General features: G+C 35.5%; 1 protein-coding gene across 2 annotated transcripts; it reads right to left on the reverse strand.

The window, feature by feature from the left end:
- Positions 1-191: 191 nt before the first annotated feature.
- On the reverse strand, positions 192-23929 carry gba3 (glucosidase, beta, acid 3). 2 transcript variants are annotated; one of them, XM_028801758.2, is made up of 6 exons: positions 23821-23929; positions 23630-23713; positions 12467-12691; positions 11246-12048; positions 3657-3780; positions 192-746 (listed from the first exon to the last, which is right to left on the reverse strand). In XM_028801758.2, the coding sequence occupies exons 2-6, from the start codon at positions 23709-23711 to the stop codon at positions 541-543; spliced, it is 1440 nt and encodes a 479-aa protein (XP_028657591.1). In that variant the 5' UTR covers positions 23712-23713; positions 23821-23929; the 3' UTR covers positions 192-540. The 2 variants fall into 2 exon arrangements, with proteins under 2 accessions (XP_028657591.1, XP_028657589.1); XM_028801756.2 differs by having other exon boundaries at positions 23630-23929.
- Positions 23930-24765: the final 836 nt, after the last annotated feature.

The raw sequence follows: 24765 nt of genomic DNA on the forward strand, positions 1-24765 counted from the left end.
TTTAGCTACAACTTTGAAACTCTGATTATTCTCAACTTTTTAAAAAACTGCTACAATATTTTTCTTAAAGGTATATGATCACTAAATTGTTTTAATTTGCAGTTTATCATAAAGCACTACATTTTCATTACGATTTTATTTTTTGTTTACAAAACAATGAACAGTAATTGTTACCAACACACCTTTAATACCTTTATTTACCCCCCAAAGTTGTAAATGTTTATATATATCTCTCACACACACACACACACACACACACGCACGCACGCACACACATACTGTATATATGGGTATTTATATCACCTTTCAGCATACATATAAATATATGAAGTAAAGACATACAGTAAAATAAAGTAAATTATTGCTGTTGATGCAATAATCTGATGACCTTGAAGGATACTACAATCTATGTTCATTTTTTAGCAGACTTCAGTTACAAAATGTAAACATAGACACAACCATGAAAGTGTTTCAGGCAATTGAGAAGGAAAAGTAATCTTTAACAGATTTCTTATTGAAAAGCAGGCATGACCCTTGTCACTATTCCTTTGCATAAATAAATCCATTGTGGGAAATAATCTTTGCATATTGTTTTCCAGACTTGTAAACCGTTCGTGGTAACTCGGGATTTTTGAAGTCAACATGATACAGGCCAAATCGAATGCTGTACCCATAGGACCATTCAAAATTATCCAGAAGGGACCAAGCAAAATAACCCCGGATATCAGCTTTATCTTCATGAATGGCTGAAATGACAAAAGCAAAACCATTTAAAATATTTGCCTTAACCCTAATTCAATTTAACAAATATTTACTACAAAAATTAATTTTATATTGCTTTTTAGTTAACCGTGTCTACGAATAAGAAATCTAAAATATTCTGTTACAATTTCATATTCAGTTCAGTTCAGTTCAGTTTTACTTTGGTGCACTTCCATGTTAAAGTACACATTCACAACCATATTAAATGTAAAATAAAAACACAGAATTATGTGTAATTACAAATGAAAGCCCAATGATGAACATAAAAACACCACACAATCTACTCTCTATATATAAAATCCTAAGCCTAAAAGTGATTTTGTACAACGATTTTATGTCACGTTTTAAATCGGGCTTATTTTTAAAAACTACATATATATGTTTGGCACCATTCTTTTCAGAATTTAGAGAACTTTAATGTGATGTTGTTAGATTTTCAGATTCTTATTCCATTTTTAAATGATAAACTAAAAAATATCAACAACTTGCGAGACAAAACTTTGTGCCAAGAGATTTAACCACGCCTGGGGCTGGAAATAAAAGACAAAGAGTAGGACAGCTGCTGTACAGGCTTTTAAATGTTCAAAGTGCTGCGTGAGATGCAGATCAGACAGCACAGCAACAGCAGCAACCCAGCAGCTGATCAAGCAAAGAGGAGGTAGGGGGGGTTGGCGAGTGAGGTGAGCAGGGGACGAACACCCTAGTATGTCTATTAATATGAAACAAGTATATAAAAGACATAAACTTAATTTTTGAGCGGGGTTCCCCTCATGTAACAACAAGTATGGGGAATATACATAATGGGGAAAAAATGTAAGCATAGGTATTTAGAAAGAATTAGATGTAATTATCATACTACCATATTTATCTCAAAATGTGCACATACTTAATTTATTAATTGACATTTCATTTTTGCAATTGAAAAATATATAAGGCTTAATCATAGCTTGGAGATGGTATAGCCAAGATATAAAAACCTAATCCAAAGAATATCTATGCTACATGAACCAATAAACCAACTGGGATTAAAGTTAAGATATATATGTGATCAGATGTTTGTTAGTGCTTATAATGGTGGATCCTTCCAGAATTAGCACTGTAACATGACACCACCCATAGTCTGGGTCATGATGGGACCTCCAAAAAAAAAAAAAAAATGATATTTGCCATCATTTTGTGTATTTCTAACTCTATTTATGAGCTATGCCCTGCTGCTGGCTTTTCTTATCACACTCCTTTTTACTCTTTGTCTAAAGCTCTCTTCTCCTTTTGGTACCAATCCACTTGAAGTTAACCCACAACTGTATTACGTATCAAGAAAGGTGCCTCATGACTTAAGAAGAAATATTTTCCCATGGCCTTCACCTCTGCCATGCCTCCAACTCTCCATAGCTCGACATGCAGCTGCAGGAGACATTACAATATCATTAGAGTGATAAACCTCATGCATCTTTTTGAAAGAAACCTCATGAACTGAGCCATTAAAGTGACATTGAATGGTCTGGCTGTTGAGGAATTTTGAACTCATAAATTTTGTACTGGAATAGACATGACATATAGAGAGGTTGATTGTGTTGCCATTGTAGACTAGTACTGGGTGCATATTGCCTTCGTGTTTGAAATCTGCCTTATTTTTTTGTTTGCTAAAGCTGTAAAAAAATTAATTATGGGATCAATGCCAGATTCTTTTTCCTTTTTGGAGTGACTTTATTGTGCTTTTTCAACTGTTTTGAATTTTCACATTAACCCTGGCTTGTAGGCTTTGTTAATCATGAGACACTGCAAGCTGCTCCTCACAACTGGCTGGTTAGCCAGATCACACTCTCTCACTCATGTATTTTAATTTGTGATATCTGATAGACAGGAGCTGGATTTTTTTTTTTTTTTTTTGTATTTCAATTGAATTTTCCTTCTTTATTAAGCTTATCACTGCAGGAAATTTAAATAAAATGTGTGATTCTCACTAATTTGAGAGCAATGCCTTAACCAAATAATAATCTGGAGGCACAATACTTGAGTTTCTGGCCACCCTGTTACTGAAAGGTTAAAATTTCAGTCATAAAATGGAAACTTTGACTGTGTGGAGTCTGCATATTTTCCACACGTCTGCATTGGTTTCTACCCTGGTTACTCCATTTTCCTCTCTCTTCACAAACACGTAAGGATTAGTTTGACTGGTGACTTGAATATGGATTGTAGTGTGTGAGGATGCTACTGTTTTCTGCTGTCTTAAGATGGGAGCTATGAGGATTGGTTCCAGCTCTCCACAACCGTGAAATTGATTAAGCAGGTTTAAGGAAACTAATGGATAAATAAAATTTGAACACAGTACACTTGAAATTAATTATAGCACAATTTCTGAAAAAATCTTAGTGGTCTAGTTTTAGAATATCACCATGGACTACCTATTGTGTAATGTGGAGAAAAATCTCTTGAGATCAAAATTTTAAATTCTTTAAAAAAATGGATATAAAGAAAAAATCTGTAAGAAAACAAATTATTATAATTTTTCAAAACTACACACAAACAAAAATGATACTCTGCTTAATTGGTATCTGTCACTTACTTTCAATTGTGTGTTCATCAAAGGTGTTTTGGATATGGATGATAATGCATACCATTTAGAAAAACATGAACAGGAAGAAAGCTGATGCTTTCACATTACAGCATCTCTTCAGAAACTTGAATATCTACAGAAAATACCAGATAGGTTTGAAAGTCAGCACCCAAAGTCGCGACTCATGTGAGGCCTCAGCAACACTAAATAGTATGTAATCACGTCCAACATTTATTGTGGTGACAAAAATGCTTAGCTGAAAAATGAAACTCCTTCATTCTCTATAATGTAGTACATTATTCATTAGCTAGTTCAAAGAAGACTTTTTAATGTGTACCTTTCAGAATCTCAAGTAAAGTCCCCTTGTAGAAATCACACCGCCGATCATCTTCTAAAGATGGAGGATCCTTTTCAGCAAACCCATTTTCTGTGATGTAGATTATTGGGTTGTTATATGTGATCTAAAAGAAATAAAATATCAATATGTAATGATTATTGTTCCCAAATTATACTAGTTATTCAAGCAAGTTAATCATTTGCTTTAGTAATGGATTTAGCTAAAATCCATACATTCAGTTTTTTCTAAAGATTAATTAGGCCTGTCTGATGTCGTTTTAAAACTCCTGCACTCATCTATTTCATTTCCAATATACTAGACATGCTTACACAGGATTAATTGATTCATGAAAATAACCTCTTGTTAAATGGATGTTGAAAACCCTTACACAAAAAAGTCACATTTTAATGAGTTCACTTTACACCTTAAAACTTTTAAGGTAAAACCAAGATCACAATTAAGGTTAACTTTATTATCCATGAATGCAAAATTCAGTTGACCACATTCATTTGAATAACAGAAAAATGAATAGACAAAAGAAAAAAAAAGTATACAGTTACTCTTTATCAGTGAACTGCCTAATTACTGAAGGTATATGTGATCTCTTGTATTGTTTTTATTCTTCATTAAATATTGTATCACTTGTCAAACTGTTAAAACAGACTATATGATGTAGAGGGCAAGCAAGATCATTAAAGATTTGATGAAGTCACTTTTGACACAACATCTGCATATACTTTTAGCCATTTTACAGACATTTGATCTTTTCTCTCTCTGCTTTAATTATGCATTGAAATTTAGTTTGTCGTGAGCAGGAAAGTTTCCAAAACCACAAATTAAGACAAAGTGAAGAATACTTTGCAAAACAGATGCAAATATTTGTAAAATACACTAGCTGACATTTAAATAATGCAATTTACATAAAAAGCCACTTTTCAAATTTGTAAACTGTAGACATGACACCATCAAAAAATCTCTGTTTTTAATTTGTAGAATTAAACTTCTTTATTCGGTTTTAAATTTATTTGTGTAAGTAGACTTTAGACATTCTGAATTCAATGAACAACCTCTTTTCTCATATAGATTTCAATTTATTGATTGATCTTTACATTGATCACATCAATAATAGGAAGCTTGCTAACTTCCTACAACTAATTATGAATAAAAAAACAGATACTTTCCACTCTTTTTTTCTCCAGAATGTTGAATTCTCCCATTATCTTTTCATCCTCTATGAACATTTGTAGCCAAAAGTAAAATATTACCTGAAACAATTTCAGTAGAGTCCAATGGTGCCTCTTTATCGTGGCAGCAAACGTACTTTGTCTTCCCTTTATAATGTGTGGCAGGCAGCCAGGGTCCATGCCCAGCCAGGACTCCCCTGCACACTATATTCAGGGGGAGCAGCCCTGGACAGTGTAAAACCTCCCCCTGGACGCTAGATGGCTGCCCCCCTGGGTTGGAGCAGTGCCTTGGTTTCCCACAGGGCTCCATGGAAATTGGAGTTGGGTGCAGCCCCTTTGGGTCCCGCAGGCACTGCCAGGGGGTGCTGTGTTTGGGACTCCTGAGCCCGTGTGGGCAGCCTGTCCATCACACTATAAAAGGAGCCAGCGACCACCACTCAGCGGCCAGATTCGGGTGGAGGAGGGCAAGGTTGCCTGGGAGGAGTGGTGGTGCCAGAGAGGTGTGCTTGTGCTTGTACTTGTGTGCTTAGTACTTGGGACTGTGTTGTGTCTGTGGGTACGGGGAAGGCGTAGCCCACAGACAAAGAAAAATAAACAGTTCATTTATTTTACACATGCCTCCCGTGTCCAATCTGTGTCGGGTCAGATGCTATATAGCGTCTTCTTACAAATGGTACATCTTGGGAGTATTTTCCTGGGCTAGGGAAGGTGGTGTGAAGGGGGTTGTATATACCACTGTAAATTTTCTCTTGTTCTTTTGGAGCCTTGTTTTCTTGTTCTTCTTTATTCTAATAAAAATTTGATTACAAAAATATATATTTCAAGGTCAGATACCTTTGGATGTCAGCCTTTTCACTGAATTAAAGACTTCCTGAGGTAACATACACCCATTAACTTTAGTCAGTCTTACTATCTGACAGTTCAGACCTAACTTTCAATTTCAGAGTAAAGATTGGCTTTTTATCTTTTTCTAAATGTGCATGTCTTTAATCAGTAGCACTTAACTTTTACACTTAACTTTATCCTTTTGATATACTATCCACTGGTACAACCCATTCTACTAAAATGTGCTCTACAAAGGACAGAAATGAGAGAGTAAGCAAGATTATAATACAGTTCAAATGAAAACCAAAACAGTAAATGTAAATAAAAAATGGTAGTGTTGATTGATGAAAGAATTTGTTAAGTACACTTGGAGAAAAAGCCTTCATAAATCATGTTTGTTATGTACATATTATCAATGACATGCCTTTTTGACAGTGTCACTCAATACTGACTGAAGTGCCCTATTACTTCTTTTCTTCTAGTACATACCTAAACATAATTTATTGGTACATGTCACATGCAAATGATGTTTAAAAGACCTACGTTTCTCATTGTTCTGTTTAATAAGGTAAGAATATATACATGTACTGTAATCAACTATTTAGTTGAATTACATTCATGATGTTTGGATTTTCTAAGTCTTAATAATAGAGAAGCGATATTTTATCTCAATACACTTTAGAATTGGTAAGGTATATCTTTCAACCCCACTTAGTATCAGTCTGTACTACATTTTATCTTTATTTATTGTTTCAAATTCTATATTTAATATTTCACTGAAATCTTATTCACTCTGTAAACTGCATGGTGATGGCACATACTGTCCCAGCCCTAATATATAATATAATCAAAACTGAATGTAATAATTTGCTGGGGAAGACACCTTGTTATTATTAATAAATGAAGCTTAATTTAAGCTTCACTTAAAGGAGACATTTTCCAGGACAACTGAATGTATCCCATGACTGTGAAACTAAAAATAATATTTTTGACTTGAAAAATACCACATTTACAACTTTAAAGCAAATAAAACAGAAAGTAAATTTTTGTCTATTTCAGTATTAAGTGGATCTGATTTGTTTGGCAGATGAGCTAATAATTTTATGTTTAGATTTTATCAATCTCAGCTGTGGCTCATGAGTTGATGAATTTGTAAGATCTAAATGGACAATGAATTTATAAACAACAAAGTAATGATACTGATGGATAATAAAAAAATATCTTGTTATCTGTTAATTTGGCTAGTTAAATCAGCTGTACATGTAAATCACTTCATTATAAATGGGGAATCAAATGTGAATGATTAATGGAGGGATAAGCTTGACCAGCAAAGTGTCATACATAACCCAACTTGTCACAACAAAATGCTCCCATACTTTTGACATTTTCGAAAACAGGATTCTCCAACTCCAGTCCTGGAATATTACTGTGGCTACAGGTTTTTATTCTAACCCTTTTCTTAACTGGTGAAAAGATTTTGCTAATAATTAATTATAACTGAGTTGTTTTATAAGATTCAGTCCTTTGAATTTTTTCCTTAAAAAGCACCCAAACAGAAATGAGACGTGAAGTAAGTCAAGAGATGATCAGCTAAGTCAGAGTCTCAAACTCCAACCAGTTTCTTAATTAGAAGCCAGTTCTTTTGTTTTTAAACAGATTATTTAATTCAATGTCCTGTTGCTTCTCTCATTCTGCCACAGAAGACATTTCCAAAATGGTTGATTTTCTTTTTTCTATGTTTGTGGACCTGAGCAGATCAACATTATTGAGACCTTTGCCTATCTTTATTTTGAGATATTATACGGTGGGCACAGATTAGCTGCTCATGTGTTGGCTTGCTTTGTATTTCATTATTGTTTGGCTGCTAATTAAGGAAAAAGGAAATAATTAAGGGGCCTGAGTCTTAGGTAAGTTAATCAGCAACTAAACGTGGTCACTAATTATAAAAAAAAGGATTAGAATGAAAACCTGCAGCTACAGTAGTGCTCCAGGACCATTGTTGATGACCCCTCCTTTAGAAAGAAAGTTAACTGACAAATGTACCAACCTGAATTCAAAAGTAAGAAATAGGGATGGGAAGGGATGGGATAAAGAGCTCATTATGGTGAGTTAGTATATTGTTAACAGTAAAATCATGAACAATCAGTAAAACAGAGTGATGCATGGACCTCATTTTCAAGAACAGCATCCACTCTGTCTCTGCAATAATACATTGAAACCAGGACAACAAAAAAATGTTAATTCCATATTACACCCACGCATATCCATTATTACATTCTTTCCATTTATTGGGGAATATGCACTTGTAACTGAATGTCAGAACAGCAATTTTTTTTTTACTATTTTGAAAATAATAGTATAGCTGAAGCAAAATGTTTAAAGCTGAATGGAAACAGACTTTGAAACGTTTGCTAAATTAAGATAAAGTAACTAAAATTCAGCCTCCCTCTCCATGCAAATGGACAAGAGTTAGAAAAATGTAGCACCTCTCTATATGACAATGCAAATTATATCAGTTTCCCAGCTACTGTGAATATTATGCTTCAAAAAATTACCCAGTTGAAACTTATTAACAATTTTTTTAATAATCCTCATTGTAAGCCTGAGTTGCTGGAGTGAAAGGAGTAAAAATGCTGATAACTTTCCCTTTATTTACTGCTAACATTTGCTACAGTAAGGCTGTGAGTGCACAGTAGGCATGTGACAGTCTCATTCCTCTGTACCATTTAAGGCACAGCTAGACATTGCGTGTAGCTTTTCATTTCTCCCGTAATATCAAAGAGAAGAGATGACATACCCTATTGTATAAAACATGAATGCATTGCTATATTTTTAGTTTCCAAAGTTTAGAAAACTGAAGTTTGAAATCACAGATGTGTATACCTAAGTATAGATGCTAAACATTCATGTAAGAAGAGAGGAAAAGAATCAACAGCAGTGCCACCTCCCTTTGTTGTTGAGGTCTTTTCACTTGACTCACTACTCTTCCTTTTCGAATGATGTGGTTAAGAAGAGAATGGCAAGATGACAATGCCCATGAACAGGTTCTAAGGGATGAAGGCCTCATATACTATGCTCAGAAGTCCACTGCAATGGAAGAAAATTGCTTATATTGGTAGGCTTATGAGACTAGATAAACTACTTTGGCCAAAATAAGTTCTATTTATATGTCCTTGCCACCTGCTGCAGTTAACATAAATTCTTAGAAGACAGATAGCATTGAAATTTAAAGCTGTTATACCACCATGCTACCTCCATAGTCCATATATTGTACAACTTTTTTTTTTTAAGACAACTTTATAGAAGATGAAGGTTTTTCTTCATCTTGTACAATGTTGCACAACTTTTGAACACATTTACAGTATATTTAATTTTGTGCTTCTTAAGATCTGTTCCGTCAATTAACTAAAACAATAATCAACAGAATAATCAATCAGCAATGTAGTTGTTGGTTACAGACCTAGATTATAATTTCAAATTTTAAGCAGAGTGAGAGAATTAGAAATTGATTTTTACAGTAAACACATCGAAGCATCAGCCAAAAGAGAGAAGAAAAAGGCATATAGTGATGGGCAAACAATGGAAATGGGAAAGTGAGGCAACAATAGTTTACAATAATGCAATATTGTAGGTAAAAAAAATGAAAGCAGAAGATTTAGAAATGGTAGTCATCACATAGGTTGTGGAATGTTGAAAGCTCATCCCAACAAAAAATGGTCCCCCACAGCATGGGAAGAGAGATAAAGACAAGGGTGTCTACCTGCTATCAATCGGTGGGTCATTAAGGAGGAAGGTTACTTGTGCTAGGTTTTATATGAAGTTTATGCTTTTTAGCTATCCACAATATTGACAGAACTGGGCATCCAGTGAGGAACAACATTCATCTTGAATGAATGTTACTAAGAAAGATTTATCTGCCATTTTAGTGACAATTTACATAAGTTCTCATATTTAAATACTAGTGTTAATCGGTGAAATTCACCAAAGCTTTTTTCGCAGCAAATATGTTGCGTTTACTGGTGACCTTGTTTAGCTGAATATTTTCATGGAAATTAGCATTGCGGCTGGGTTAGACATTTTTTTTTCCAAATACATATTAATACTCTGCAAGGCCAGTGTGACATCACAGAGTTGTAGCAGCCAGGCACAGAATGTTTTATTCATGTGTACTTTAAGAGTACTTTACCTCACATTTTGCGTCAATGTCCAATCTGCTTTGTACAAGCGTGATTGTCACGTTAGCTGGATTTGCATCCTGCCTAACACAAAAAGAAAAAAAACTGCAGTAATTTCATCTGTGGGGTACATTAGCTGACCACAAGACTATTATAATACTTCACTATTCTGCATAGATCAATTGTACATTGTATCTTCGCTGCTGAATTAAGCATGTTATGCTCCTTACTATCTAGAGCAGACAACACCCAATATATAACCCTGTTCCCTTGCATCACAGACTGACAGGGTGTGCCGGCATGCACTAGTATGCATGCATTATCTGCCACTACTCTGAAGCTCAAACAGGGAAGTATCAGTATAGAGAACCACAAACCCAATCTTCAAGTCCCGGCGGCAATGCGCCAGGTCCATATAAGGGGAGCAAAACAAACCTTAAAAGGATCCCCCCTCCTCTCTCAAAGAATTAGAAAACATATGAGATCCTGTGAAATATAAAAAAGAAAGAAATATTTACTTCTATTTACAATATGTTTCTGTCTTTTTGATGGAAGAAAAAATGCAAAGCATCTGCACAGAAAGATCACATCTAATCTGTCCGTGTGGATACTTCATACTTTTTCCTTCCATCAAAAAGATCAAAACATCTTGTAAATTGTAGTACATTTTTCATTTCTTCATAAGGTCTAAGTTTGTTTTGAGTCTGTACCGTATTGTTTTCATTTGTTGGATTCATCCACTGCCCCCTCCATAAACACACCATTATACTCTATGTTCCTGGCACACAGTTGCTTGAACTCCAAGGTCGGTTTGTACTACTCACTTTATGGCATGGCCAATAAGTGCCCTGAAGATTGGAACTCTCTGAGTGCAATGATTAATTACAATATGGCTATAAACTAGCATTTTGTTTGTGGTTAGCATTCCCTCTGTGTGTTTTCTTGTTTGAGGCAGGATGGCGCAGTAGTTTGATAGGTACTGTTGCCTCACAGCTCAGGTAACATTTTTGGCCACAATAATCCATATTAGTCCAGCACATTTGGCATAATCTTCTCTAGCCCTAAGGGACACTTAAATGATCACTGCACCAATACACTCAAAACTAGTTTGGTTCCTCTTTCCCCCATGGCTTCAATGCATTTGCAGAGATCAGCGAATCTCATATACATTTCCGTGATTTCACCGAACTCACAATGAAGTGACCTCCATGGAGTTCACTAATTGCTGTTATGACAGGGAAACAAACTCCCAGAAACCTGCTTATTTTAGAAGCAAGAATTGTGGGTCAAATCATTTCTGAAATTTATGCTTATTACACTTTATATTCATTTTAAAGCAATAATTAGATGAAATAAATAATAAAGAAAAATCTCAAAACATTACATGTTAATAAAATAAGTTTACCTTAATGTAGTTCAGCAACTTTCTCAGTCCCCAGGGAACAACAGCCAACCAGGAAACCCCAGATATCGGCCAAGATGGGTCTACAATTCCCTCTGCCTCTTTGTCAGTATGGAAGCTCTGAACATCCAATGGTTTTTCTGAATGCTGCACTTTACGAGATGTATAATAATTTAATGCAAAAAAGTCTGCAGTGCCTTTAATCATTTTTTTTTCCTCTGCTGTAAATTCTGGTAGCCGTGACACTGCCATTCCTTGCTTTTCACTTCTGTCCTTAATTTGTGATTTCATAACAGATGGATAGTCTCCATCCTTAAATACTGGATTTGCAAACCAGCCAAGTGAGAATGACATATAATGTTCACAGCTGCTAACATCTTGTGGACTACTTGGATCATACGGTTCTGCCCAATCACTATTCAAAGCCAGCGAGACAAATCCCTTCTGTAGTTGCCTAAATAAGTTGTTGTAGGTATGCCAGGCTTTTGCATGTGCCTTTAACATGTTATGACCCACCTGATAAAGTAAAGTTCCAGGCTGTTTCAATCCTGGAGCATGGATACCAACTTCATAACCCAGATCTGCGTATACATAAGGTTCATTTATTGTAATCCAGAACTTCACTCTGTCCCCAAAAGTTCTAAAACAAAATGCAGAATACTCATCAAAAATATTCACTATTTCTTCCGACGCCCAACCTCCCATATCCTCAAGGGCTTGTGGAAGGTCAAAATGATTCAACGTCACCACTGGTGTCACTTGATTTGACAGTAAGTCATTGATAAGTTTGTTATAGTAGTCAATACCTATAAATAAAATAAAAACAAATAAAAATAAAATAAAAATGCCTCACAATGATTCATTATTTTAAACTACCGGTTGTGTAGCTTTTAAGATTTTTCTTTGTAAATACTGAACTATAAAAAAAATAGTTTGACAACAACAGAAACTTCCTACATTGTCCCACTAAAACTTCAAGTTAAGAATTTGATAAGTATACTTTTATACTTATGACGTTTGTTTATTTTAGTTAATTTTATTCCTTTAGATTTGAATGACATGAAAATTTACTTACATATTGAGGACTCTATATTTTAATGTAAATTATACAAAAGCAACTACTTTAAACATTTCCTGATTTTATTTCTGCAATCATGCAAGATGTTCTTCAGTTTCAACAGTGCTTAAAAATGGATAAAATCAGTTATTTTTAATATAATCTACCTTTCCTATTGATGTTGCATGTTGTCCCATTCGGTAGCAGACGTGCCCATGACAGGGAGAAGCGATAATAGGTAAGCCCAAGCTCTTTAATACACTTTAGATCTTTTTCCCAGAAATAATAGCTGTTACAAGCTAAATCTCCATTTTCATCATTAACTATTTTGCCCTCCTGGTGACTGAAAATATCCCAGACAGATGGGCCTTTTCCATCAGCATTCCACCCTCCTGAAAAAAAAAAAGTCACATTTGTTACTTGATTTCTACACTGGTTACTGAATGTGAATGTTACTTGGCAAACATTGAGAAATATTACCTGGAAAACATAAAGCTGCTAGAAGATGTAAAGATACAAGACTTAAAAGGTGCAACTTTTTCCTATTCTAGGCTTGTATAAAACCATACCACCTTCTGTATCATTAGAGCAGTTATGGTATGATATACCACAAGACATCCAATTGACAACTACTACTGTTAAGAATTTTACATCATATAATGTACTACTTATAAGCAGTTAACACTTGACTATTCTAGTCATTAAAATTTTACATTTTTTAAGAAACATTCATGTCAGAAATAGAAGTCTACATGAAATTGACTGGACACAACCCAATCCATGCATTCTCTAAACTGAGTAATCTAATTGCAGAGTTACAGTGTCAGTAACACTCCAGGAATCAATGTTGGTGCCACAAGGCACACTCGCACAAAACCACACACTATCAGAACCACTTTATTAATTTATTTTTGTTTTAGTCATGCTGTTAATTGTTACCTTAAATTGTTTTCATTACATTAGTAATATCATTTCTTATTAGCGTAAGCATTTTCAAAGTGCGGATGCAGAACATTTAGTGAGTTGCATAATGTGCACGCTGTGCAATGTGTGACACAAAAATTATAAAACTTTGCTGTGAGCAGGCACAGCATCAGAAATTTGTTAAACTGAAGACAACACTTAGTTAAAATAATGGACTTAGCAAAACAAACTTAAATATTATTGGCTATGTTTTGACTTCAACACTGGTATAGTCCTTTGAACTCTGGGTATTTTATAATGTATTGTGTGTTTAGATCATTGCTATCAACCCTGATGATCTCCTTTTAACTTTAACCTTTGCCACACACTGCCAGTGAACTGTCTGTTAGGACACAACATTCATTCTATGTGAATGCAGGACACAATCGTTTACAACTGGCAAATTTAGAGCTGCCAAAAATTAAATATGCACATGTGAAAAGAAAATTCAGTGACTGCTGTGCCCAACAGTAATGGTTGAAAATTCTTGTTAAAGAACAGCTTAAAAATTAACAATTTATTTATTTAAATCTATGTGAATTAGATCTTTGTAGTTCAACCAATTTATCATAACCTTGACAACCTATAAGAAAAATCTGGATGAGATATTGGGACAGCTTAGCCATTAGCTAAACAAACAGGCTTGATGGACTGACTGGTCTCCTCTCGTTTCTCAAATTTCTTATGTTCTAAATATATTAGGAAACAAAAAATTTAGATGTGAGTGTCAGTAGGCTTTGTGTCCTAGGAACCAAGTTACTTGAACGATTCTATAACATTTCAGTAATTATTTACCACTCTGATGCTGATCTTTCTGATCACAAAATACGTCATTACAATAACAATTGACAAGAATAATTATTAATTTCAGAATTACGGTATCTAAGTGTTCCTCTAGACTGCCTCTTTCTCTTAGACTTACACTGTTTGGCTCAAAAACTATTCACCACATCATCATCTCATAACAGGCTTAAGTTTTGAGTTTGGTATTTTTCTGTTCAGTTGTTTTGGCTCTAGACTGTCCTCAAGAAACTGTGACACACACATCAAGATATCAATGTTTTCGGTATCAGAGGACCCTAAAACGTCAAAACGAGGGATTACTGTATACAATATCTGTTCATATACTAGTTACATACACTGTATGGGTAGCACAGTACTTGGCACTTCCTCATGGTACCACAGCTCTGGTATTTGGCTCCTGGCCTGGACATTGTCAGTGTAATACCGAAATTAATTAGATCAGCTGACTCCATGAATTCTTTTAAAGAACAACTCAAAACTCATCTGTTCGGGAAGGCTTTTAGCTCTACCTGACTTTATTACCCTTCTTTCAGTTTACTTCTATGTCAAGATGCTCATGTAACCTGTATGTGTGTGTGCGAGACCATCAATTATGTTGTCTGTTAGGCTTTTTTTTTTTCTCTGAATTCACTGTCGTAATCTTCTTTATTTATTTATCTGGTTTGTACAATGCTATATACTGTATACCCTGCCGTTCTTTCTTATATTCTGCAAGTGCCTTGAGCATGGGAAAGGCACTATACACTGTAAATAAAATGCATTATTATTATTATTATTATTATTAATGTTTGCAGTTCTTGTTTTTATGCAAGTGCATTTTCTTAAAGTACTCTGGTTTCTTCCTAAAACCAAAACAAATACATGGTAGGCTAACTAGAAACCCTAAACTGGCTTAGTATCAGCAAGTATTTCCCTTAGTGGAACAGTGTCCATGATCTGATGGCTCTAGCCTTGTGCCGATGCATCTGAGACAGGCTCAGATCCTCCATAATTCTAAAATGGAGAAAGCAGTTTCTCAAATTGGATAGCTGAATGGTTTCATATACAAACAAACATCATACTTAACTGTTGTAAGGGAAATGATAAGAAGGAAATAAAATTGGAGGTCATATTTTATTCTTTCATATATTTTTACAATAAAGAAAATGAAATATGTTTCAGCTGAACATGTGCTGATAAGTTGTCCTTACAAAGGCTGATGTGAAAGGGATGCAAATTTCAAGATTTTAGCATTTTTACAGCAGCGAGTCACTGAGCAATGCAAGCATTTTATTATAATTTGTAACCGGCACAATCTATTCAGAGTTTACACATTCTTCCCATGTATGAAAGTTTTTTTTTCTTTTTCTACACCCAAACACCCACACGTTAGATTAATGAGAAACTCTCCGGTGGTCAGGTGTGTGAGTGCATCCTGTGACAGACTGGAAGTCTGTTCAGGTTTAGTTGCTGCTTTGTACTCATAGTTGCCCAGGACAGGCTCCAGCTTCCATACTCCTGAATCCTTAAATGAGCAGATTCAGAAGATGGGTGAATGGATTTGTTTAAATCATTCTAGGCATAAGAGAGACAGAGTTAAAAATATTCAGCATCTAAATGTAAAGAACAAAAACACCTATATGAAAAATGCTGTTTTAAGTTACTACAGTTTAAAGTCTCAACTAATTTTTTGGCTACATTTAGACTTTAGCTAAAACTAACCAAACTTTGTCCATATCCATTTTTTTGTCTCTTCAAACTAATTTTTAATAAATAATCCAAATTTGATATGTTTACAGATATTTATTCTGAATATGGCCAGCATGCGCAAAATTAAAAAAAAGAAAAAATGTTTAACAAATAAGCTACCATTAATACCTACAAAACAGTTGCTGTATTAACTAGTAAAACAATTTCTAGTCAAGGCTGTCTGATAACTTGTCCGCTCATGACGCCAAGTGAGAGAAAAACAAACTGAAAGATTGCAGCTTTCACTTTGACAGAATTTATCACTACCATCTCTGTTGATATGACAGTCAAGCTAGGATAAGTAGAAGCAATATGTAGAGAATGTTGAGGAAAAACAGTGGTCTGATAATCTCAGAATATTGAGGGGGCAATAATGTGTATCTGCAAGACTTCCTCTGAAAAATATGCTCATGAGACACACCCTCTTCAACATAAACCATGCAGTACTTTGGTTATATTGGCTGGCGACAGGCACAGAGTTTCACACACTTGTCTAAACTTTTGCTCTTGGCAAGTTGACTGCGTGTTTTATAGTCCACTCTTATGCTAAATTATAATAAAAGACTAAATAAAGCTGAGTCAAGACTTCTGAACAAACTGGGATTTTCCTTATTTAATATAATTATTTGAGTTAGACTAGACGGTTGTAATAAATTACCTGATAATTCTGATTGTGTAGTTTAGATGCAGGTAACATTAAAGTTGGATTTAACTGTATTGGATTTAGTACTAAGTGGTCAAAATCTGACCTCAAAAGTTGTGATTCTGTGTAGAATGTTGTGGTTTGCACTTCTGTGAATAGATCAGATCTGTGCCACTGTGCTGAAGTGCTTTAAGGGGTCCATGGCAGAGGGTGTTTTTAGAATGAAAACAGTGCACTCATTGTCAGTTAGAGTGTGTATGGCTGCAAAGTTGTGCTTCCAAAGGGTTAGTTCCAATGTTCAGGGTTGCTTCCAATGTTCAAAACTTCAATATTTCTTTCAATAGTTTCAATACTTTTCAAAACATTCAATAGTTCAGGGTTGCTTCCAATGGGGAAATTGGCTGATTGCGCATTTACATGCAGTCATAATCAGTTCAACCAGTTTCCTCATTGACACTCCCATGGGTCATAATTAAGGAACCTGCACCTACAATAGGATAAAAAGAACCTGAGTGGGTTACATTGGATAGAAGAGTAAAAGGGGAAGAAAAACAGAACAGAAAGAAAGCTCAGAGGAAAAGTAATCAAGTAGAAGATGATGATGATGGTGGTAAAAAGAGATTGTTAGGATTAAGGCTGAGCCGGTGCAGTGGAGAGGAGGCATTACAGTTGGGGAAGAAGCCCCATGCAGAGTGTTGGCACTCCAGGGATAGGGTCACTCCTGCCGAACATGGCAGAGGAGCAGGAGTGGCTGATCACTTCAAGAGGTCCCACAGATACTGAGGGATGGGGTAAGGACAGCTTGAAATTCATTAATCAACACACCCTGTATAGGGGGTTCTTGCGGGCTAACACAAGGAGAAGTGCCTATGCTAAATCTTATGCAAAGTTGGGATTCACAAACCTTTTGAGTAAGAAAACTTGCCGTAGCTTACTCAAAGGATGTTTTAGAACATGTGCAAGTCTGAGGTTGACTTTTGTGGCACTGGCAGTTCCGGCAGAGAAGTAAATTGAATAGGAAATCTCATTTTATTACATCTGTGCTTGAAATCCCAGCCCAGAAATTGCGTGTGCAAAGAGTATGTTGAAGTAAATAACACATTTATGTTATTTATTTATTTTTTGTATCTTTATTCTTCTATGATCTATTGATTCACATTTAAAAATTCAATGACACACCAGATGTTTTGACCACCTGGCAGCTCAGGCTGACGGTGCGAATCCCACACCTGATTACTGTCTGGGTGGATTTTGCACATTCTCCTTGTGTCTGCGAGACTTCCCTCTGCAGATGGGAACATCTCCTTAACATCTTTCATGTAATACAAATGGTGTTACCCTTTAATGGGAAGGACAGCCTGCATTTCAACTGTAAGCTTATTAATCTGAAGAACAGTCTGCTAAGTGTATTGCATCTCCTCACTGAAGCCAAAGCGGTAGTGGGACGTTGCTGGATCACACATATCAGGATTATTCAGTATTCCAATAACATGAAATATTCGAGACATAAACGATGCACTCCTGCTGCTCAGCATACCCTAAGGGTGAGCAGAGGAGACGTGGATGTGGATACAGATGCACTGGGGCTCGAGTTTTGGGAGAGAACTGATCCCATGTCAAATTAGACAACTTTTCAGTAGTAGCCTTCATTTACATTATCTGATAAAGTTGGGGGCATGCTCCCATGAAGATGATCGTCTAATGTGACATACCTAATGACTAAGACCAACTAGTCTGTGACAGACTATGTTAAAACCAAATAGGTTTGATTTTTTCATTATAGTCAGAGGGATGGGCTGTATATGCAGAAGAGCTGACAACCAATGAATGCTCATCCTGAAGTACAATGCATTGAATATAGCAACAAGGTAAAAGAACAGTCTGTGGTGGGCTGGCGCCCTGCCCAGGGTTTGTTCCTGCCTTGCACCCTGTATTGGCTGGGATTGGCTCCAGCAGATGCCCCGTGACCCTGTGTTAGGATATAGTGGAATGGACGATGACTGACTAAAAGGACCATATGTGTTTAGAAACTCACAAATAGAAGTTCGTTTGTCTGAGATCTCATGTTTTATGTACTAAACAGAATGGAAAAAAGAAAAAAGGGTCGAGACTGCAGCTGAATGTAGCAAAGCTATTAACACTTCGCATAGCACCAGTACAGCTTACATACAGAACAGAACAGAAGCTTGTCTGTCTGTTGTCTCATACTTTATGTAACAGAATCTCAGAGATTGCTGTTGAACTCACTGCAGCTGTTAATTTTTTGTACAGCTGTGGCTCCTTCAGGCAAATCACTATTGGCTGTCAGAAAAAAGGGAAAGCACAATGGCCATTAACCATAGGCACTCAACTGGAAAATGTGACATGGGCTGTGACTTTCAGTTGTGTAGTTTGACAAGGGGCAGTGACGACAGTTGGCAAACCTGACATACCCCACGACAAAAATCAGCATAATGCAACATCTGCTTTATTTGAAGAAACTGCAGTGCACTTTTTTGGACAAACTGGCACAGTGTATTGTGGCACCAGCCTTTACATGTTATTTGTCCTCATTGCACTAGCCCATCTTCAGTCCATGACTGTTGATGTTCTGGGCTCAAGAGGTAGAGTATGCCAGCTATGAGCAACCAGGGCATCATAGTCACAAGTGAAAAAATTAAAACTGAGTCACTTTTACCAACAGTGTGATCATTTATTAATTGGCTGCAAACACAAAAGGCTTAACCATTTATGTTTATGAAAAATAATTGTTTCATTAATTAGAATTAGAATCAGATGTATTGGCCAAGTATGCATGCATACAACGAATTTGACTCTGGTTTTGGTGACTCTCCCTGTACAAGTTACACAATCGACATACACACAACTACACGACTACACCTCTCACTTCCGGGCCAGACAGACACACACACTTCCATGTGTAAACGTTATATATAATTTTACTAATATTCAGGCTACAATGTAGTTGGGTTTTCACACTGTGGTTTGGGACATGTTTCAACAGGAGCCAGTTAATATGTGCTGTCAAAATGCTTTTTTAAAACCCCCAATCTTTCATGGAAAACATAAGGCCATAATCTCAAGAGTCACCTTTGAACAGGGGTAACAAACTTGTGGCTATCAATACAATAAAGCTGACATCTGTACCTATTCATGCTTGAAAGTAATCAGACCTTGTGTTTATCTACTTCCACTGTCAAAATAACCAGCAGGGTTTTTAGAAAGCTTGAGAATTCCATCCCTTCATGTTGTTGCTGGGCAGCAGGGGCATATTTAGGGGGTAGGTGTTGCAATGGTGGTGAGGGTGCAAATCACAGTTGTTTTACTAAAATGCTTCTCCTTTGCACCAAGGGTGTGTAAAATAAACCTTTCTGGAAACAGGTCATGAGTGAGGCCCCCATATTATTGAGGAAGGATCAAAAGAAGTTGTGTCAGTTACTTTACATTTCAGTATAGTTATTTTAAAGACACGAGAATGCAGAGTCCTGAACGTTTGCCTAGCCAAGACGCCACTGGTGTTAAAAAAAAGGCACATGCTTAATATCTGCACCAAATGTTATGAATTTTAAAATCTGACAGTGATCTGTGAAAAAAAAGAGAGTTAAAAATGCAATTTGTAGAAAGTGTTCAGTTTTGTCTTCACCTTAATTGGCATGCATACTGCTATTATAAATAAATTCTTTAATCAGATCTTGTCAAAAGTGAAACATACTCTGAAAAATGCTTTTAAAACACAACAAACAATGAAAACAAGTATATTCTTTCAGTTTCATTCAATACATGTCCTCTATCTCTTTTTTAATGCATTCATTAACATATGAAATCTTTCAAACTGTAATATTTCAAGATTTAATATGTGACTCTTGAAAAAACTAAATAGTCCAAACTGTTATCTGTTTGCAACATGGATAAAGTAACTATTACTACAAACAAAGAAACAAAAGACAAATTTTATTCTTTAATAAAATTAGGTAGAAATAGGTTTCAAAATTATACTTCTTCATAAAATGGTGAGATCATTCCAGGTATACCACAGATTTACATTATTTATAATGTGCATACATTTTTAGTATATCTTATTCACAGAAGCCTTAAGACCACCTCCTCCATTTTTCCATTCCATCTAATCACATCAGATATAACTCATCCAGAATTAAATAACCTTTGAAACAGGAGATTTAAGCCAGTTCTCTGTAATACCCAAAATACCACAGGGCTTGAACTCGACATGAGATGTGATAGTTATTTCAACTTAAAAAGCAATCAAGGCTGGCCTGTTTGGAATTGTCTCTACCTTATGTTTATCTTTACTTCAGATCCTTGCCCTTACCATCTTCGGATAAGCTGTTCCTCTGATAATGTGTGAGATTGCTCCTTTAGCAGGGTTATTTCTGACTGTGCCTGGTGTTCACTAGGATATGCTAGAGTTGTGCCCTGCCCTATATAACTGGGCTTAGAGGATGGGCATATACCATAATCTGCTCTGCCAAAGCAACTCTCTCTTGTAGGTTAAATTCCTTAAAACAGACAAAGAAATGTTCATTATTATTTCAATTACTTGTTAATTTACTGTTTCAAATTTAGCTTAAGATGGGGTATTTCATTTGTAGATTTTGTATACAGCATTACAGGTCCTCTTTTACATGTCTGATATCCGTTCCCGTCGGCAAAGCAGATCCTCAGTAGTCCACATAAGCACTTAAAACAGTATGCATCAATATCATATGTCACACTCACCCATTACAAAATACTGTGTGTGTATATATATATATATATATATATATATATATATATATATATATATATATATATATATATATATATATATATATATCCATCCATCCATTATCCAACCCGCTATATCCTAACTACAGGGTCACGGGGGTCTTCTGGAGCCAATCCCAGCCAACACAGGGCGCAAGGCAGGGAACAAACCCCGGGCAGGGCGCCAGCCCACCGCAGGGCACACACACACACACACACACACACACACACCAAGCACACACTAGGGACAATTTAGGATCGCCAATGCACCTAACCTGCATGTCTTTGGACTGTGGGAGGAAACCGGAGCACCCGGAGGAAACCCACGCAGACATGGGGAGAACATGCAAACTCCACGCAGGGAGGACGTGGGAAGTGAACCCAGCTCTCCTAACTGCGAGGCAGCAGCGCTACCCACTGCACCACAGTGCTGCCTACTTATATAAAGATATTTGTCTTTCTGATAAAGGAAAAAATTAACAGAAATACACTCTAATGTTCAGTCCATAACTATCAATTGTATCAATAATATCAATCCCAGACTGCACCTGAATGTCAAGCTCTACGTATATTTTCTAACTTGTCAAAATAAGAAAGTGTAATTGTGGCAATAAACAATACTGTACATAGAAAAACAATTTAAAAGAGCAATTCTTTATGTCATTTTATTATGTTTAATGGGTATTTATGAACCTTTTTGTAATTATGAAGTTTTAAATGTGTTAATGTGTGACTTACTTCATATTGTGAATTCATTTCATACAATTTAATATATATGACATCTACTCTATATATATATAAAAGCCTAAGCCTAAAAGTGCAATGATTTTGTGCAGCGATTTTATGTGACTTATGTCACGCTTTAAATTGGGATTATTTTAAAACCTACATATATATGTTTGGTATCATTCTTTTCAGAGTTTATTAACCTTTAATGTGATGTTGTTAGATTTTCAGATTCATATTTGGTTTTTAAATTATAAACTAAAATATCAAGAAAGCTGTGGATTTTAATATCAAGAAAGTTGTGGTTTTTATTTTTGATTGAGTACACTTTCTTTCACAGGAACAAACTATTAAAAAAATTATCTATTCGTAATATCAATGTTTGTATTTAGGTGATTTAGTTAGCTGAAGGTCAAGTTACGATGACCCATTGCATATCACTTTACTTTTCACATGATTTTTCCTGTTATTTAAATGAGTCATTTTTTTAAAAAAAAGTTTTTTTTATCTATGAGAATGTCAGTTAAAACGAATGGATTGTTTATTTAGTCTCTTATAAATGCTCATCGACCATAGTGGACCTCAGTTTAATGGGAATACTCCAATCGGTAAGATAGTATATATTTTATTCTCATTTCATAATTTTTATCCTGTTAAATAATAATTTTTCTTTTATATATTTATAGAATTTCGTGATTTTGACTCCAATAAATAATTATTTTTTCTTTTGTATATTTACAGATTTTACTAATATTCAGGCTACAACTGGGCCTTGGCCCCCCTAGTGGGTTATAATATATATGTACAAGTACTGTTAAAACTATAAAAACTGCAATTATTTTCTATTGTTCATCTCCGAAGGGGAAAAGGATTTCAACAAGATAGCCTTACATGTTGAAATTGGTTTCTTCCCAAAGTTAAAAAAAGGGTACTGAGTAAACAAAACAAATGCATATCATCATAATGTAGAAGAATTTAAGGTTCCTAGTAAAACAGGAAAGCTAGTTAAACACATTTTTGAAGAGCACAGGCCCACATTGTATGTGTTTATGTTCACCCTGCAATGCACTGGCACCCTGTCCAGCATTAAAGAATTTATACCCAGTAGAAAATATTCTACTATATGTGGCAAATTGAAGATAATACTGTCTGAAAAATAGCATTTTTTAATGATCATTTACAAAGAACAACATGATTAAACAAAAATAACCCGCTGTAAATTCAGAAGTCATACTGATGACTAGACAGCAGTCATTAATTGCATAGATAAGGGCTAGTGGCTGTGCGTGTACATTGGCAGCGGGCACGAGGACGTTTGGCACGGAGCATGCGTCATTTCAATAAGAGAAGCGGCGTGCACCTAAGCGCCTGCGCTACTTCATGGACATACACGGGAGACCAGCGCCTTTGTAACAAGAGCCTAACTATCCCTCAAAGCTAATAGTTTTTAGCATTTACCTTTAGATGGCTTTGCGATTTTCCGTGGCTAGACTCAACGCGTTCATATACAGTAATTCGTACATGTGATAGTATCAGTCTCGTTATGTTTCATTTTAAAGTGTTTGTACTGTTCAGAAATTCTACCAAGCCACTCGTAGCCACGCTCTTTTTTGAATTAAAATATTTTTTCTACTTAATTTGACAATAATCCTGTATTGCTTAATGAAAGAGCGTTATTTAAAAAAAGTGTCAACGTACCCACCTTCAACTTGGTACGCGGCAGTTGCAGCGCCCCATCCAAAGCCTTTCGGAAATGTAAGTTTCGACTCAGCGGCGAGAGTCATTGCTGATGAAAGGGAAACAAATGTGGCACAAATTAAGTAATAAACGTGTTACATTTCTAACACTATTTGCAGAATAAACTTGCACAAGAATGATGAAAAATGCAGTCACCAAAAGCCAATGCGACTATCCAGGCGCTTTCACTTCAAAAAACCATAAAGAAGAAGAAACGATCACAACAGTCACTCCGCTTTTAAGTTTGTCCTATTTAGCGACGCGCAAAAAAGACGTCACCAGGTACTTTCTGCGACTCGCTGAACTGTGAAATCTTAAGATCTGTGAAATAAATTGCATATGCTTTAAATCGAAACTTCGAGTGAGATTTTTATAAAGAAACCACGGGAGCACAAAGAAGATGTGGGTCGTTTTAGTGTATTAAAACATGAGAAGAACCATAACATTTGAGATAAACTTCGAAATAGTCACATAGGAATTAATTCCCAGAAAAACAGGTCACAGAAATCTCGAACAAGTTATCAGTGTCTAGTGCTAATAAGCCTTTTAATTATTTACCCAAAGAAATTAACAATAGTGTATATTTGTAGCAGAGTAGAGTAGAAAATAGAGTATTTCTTGTACATTAACAATTGAGACTATGTTTAGGCCAACACTATGTATAACAAGCAAAAATGGTGAAGAATAGGATTTTTTAATACTACAAAAATGTAAATAAAATCAAGTCAAAGCTGTACAAGTTGGAAAAATTAATATGGATTGCTGATATCTATGTTTATAAATAAACTGAAGCATTGGTGATGTTTAATTATATGACAGTTAAAAAAAACAGCTGAAAATACTGCTTAAGTTTATAATGAACATGAACCCAAAAATCAAAACATGCTAACATTAGTTTCATACTTGATCAAGTGTATATCACTTTTTTGGGACAGTCCTGGCATATTTGAATGTTGAGACTGAAGTTTTATTGCTGGGGAAGTGTGGGCATCTATTCTGCTTTTATACCTCTTATTGTGCTACTTCTATAAAAGAGTATAAAGGCTGTAATAAATAAACTTTTGTAGTGATTTGATCTCACTTCATGTACAGTATATACAT

The sequence above is a fragment of the Erpetoichthys calabaricus genome, chromosome 5 (genome assembly GCF_900747795.2).
Source record: "Erpetoichthys calabaricus chromosome 5, fErpCal1.3, whole genome shotgun sequence".
NCBI classification, from domain to species: domain Eukaryota; kingdom Metazoa; phylum Chordata; class Cladistia; order Polypteriformes; family Polypteridae; genus Erpetoichthys; species Erpetoichthys calabaricus.

Coding starts and splice junctions, on each gene's coding strand:
- gba3 (XM_028801758.2), bottom strand. CDS start 23,711: ATGACTCTCGCCGCTGAGTCGAAACTTACATTTCCGAAAGGCTTTGGA. Junction 12,049..12,466: donor ATGCAACATCAATAGGAAAG/GTAGATTATATT, acceptor TTTTATTTATAG/GTATTGACTACTATAACAAA. Junction 3,781..11,245: donor AGTTGCTGAACTACATTAAG/GTAAACTTATTT, acceptor TATTTCTTTTAG/ATCACATATAACAACCCAAT.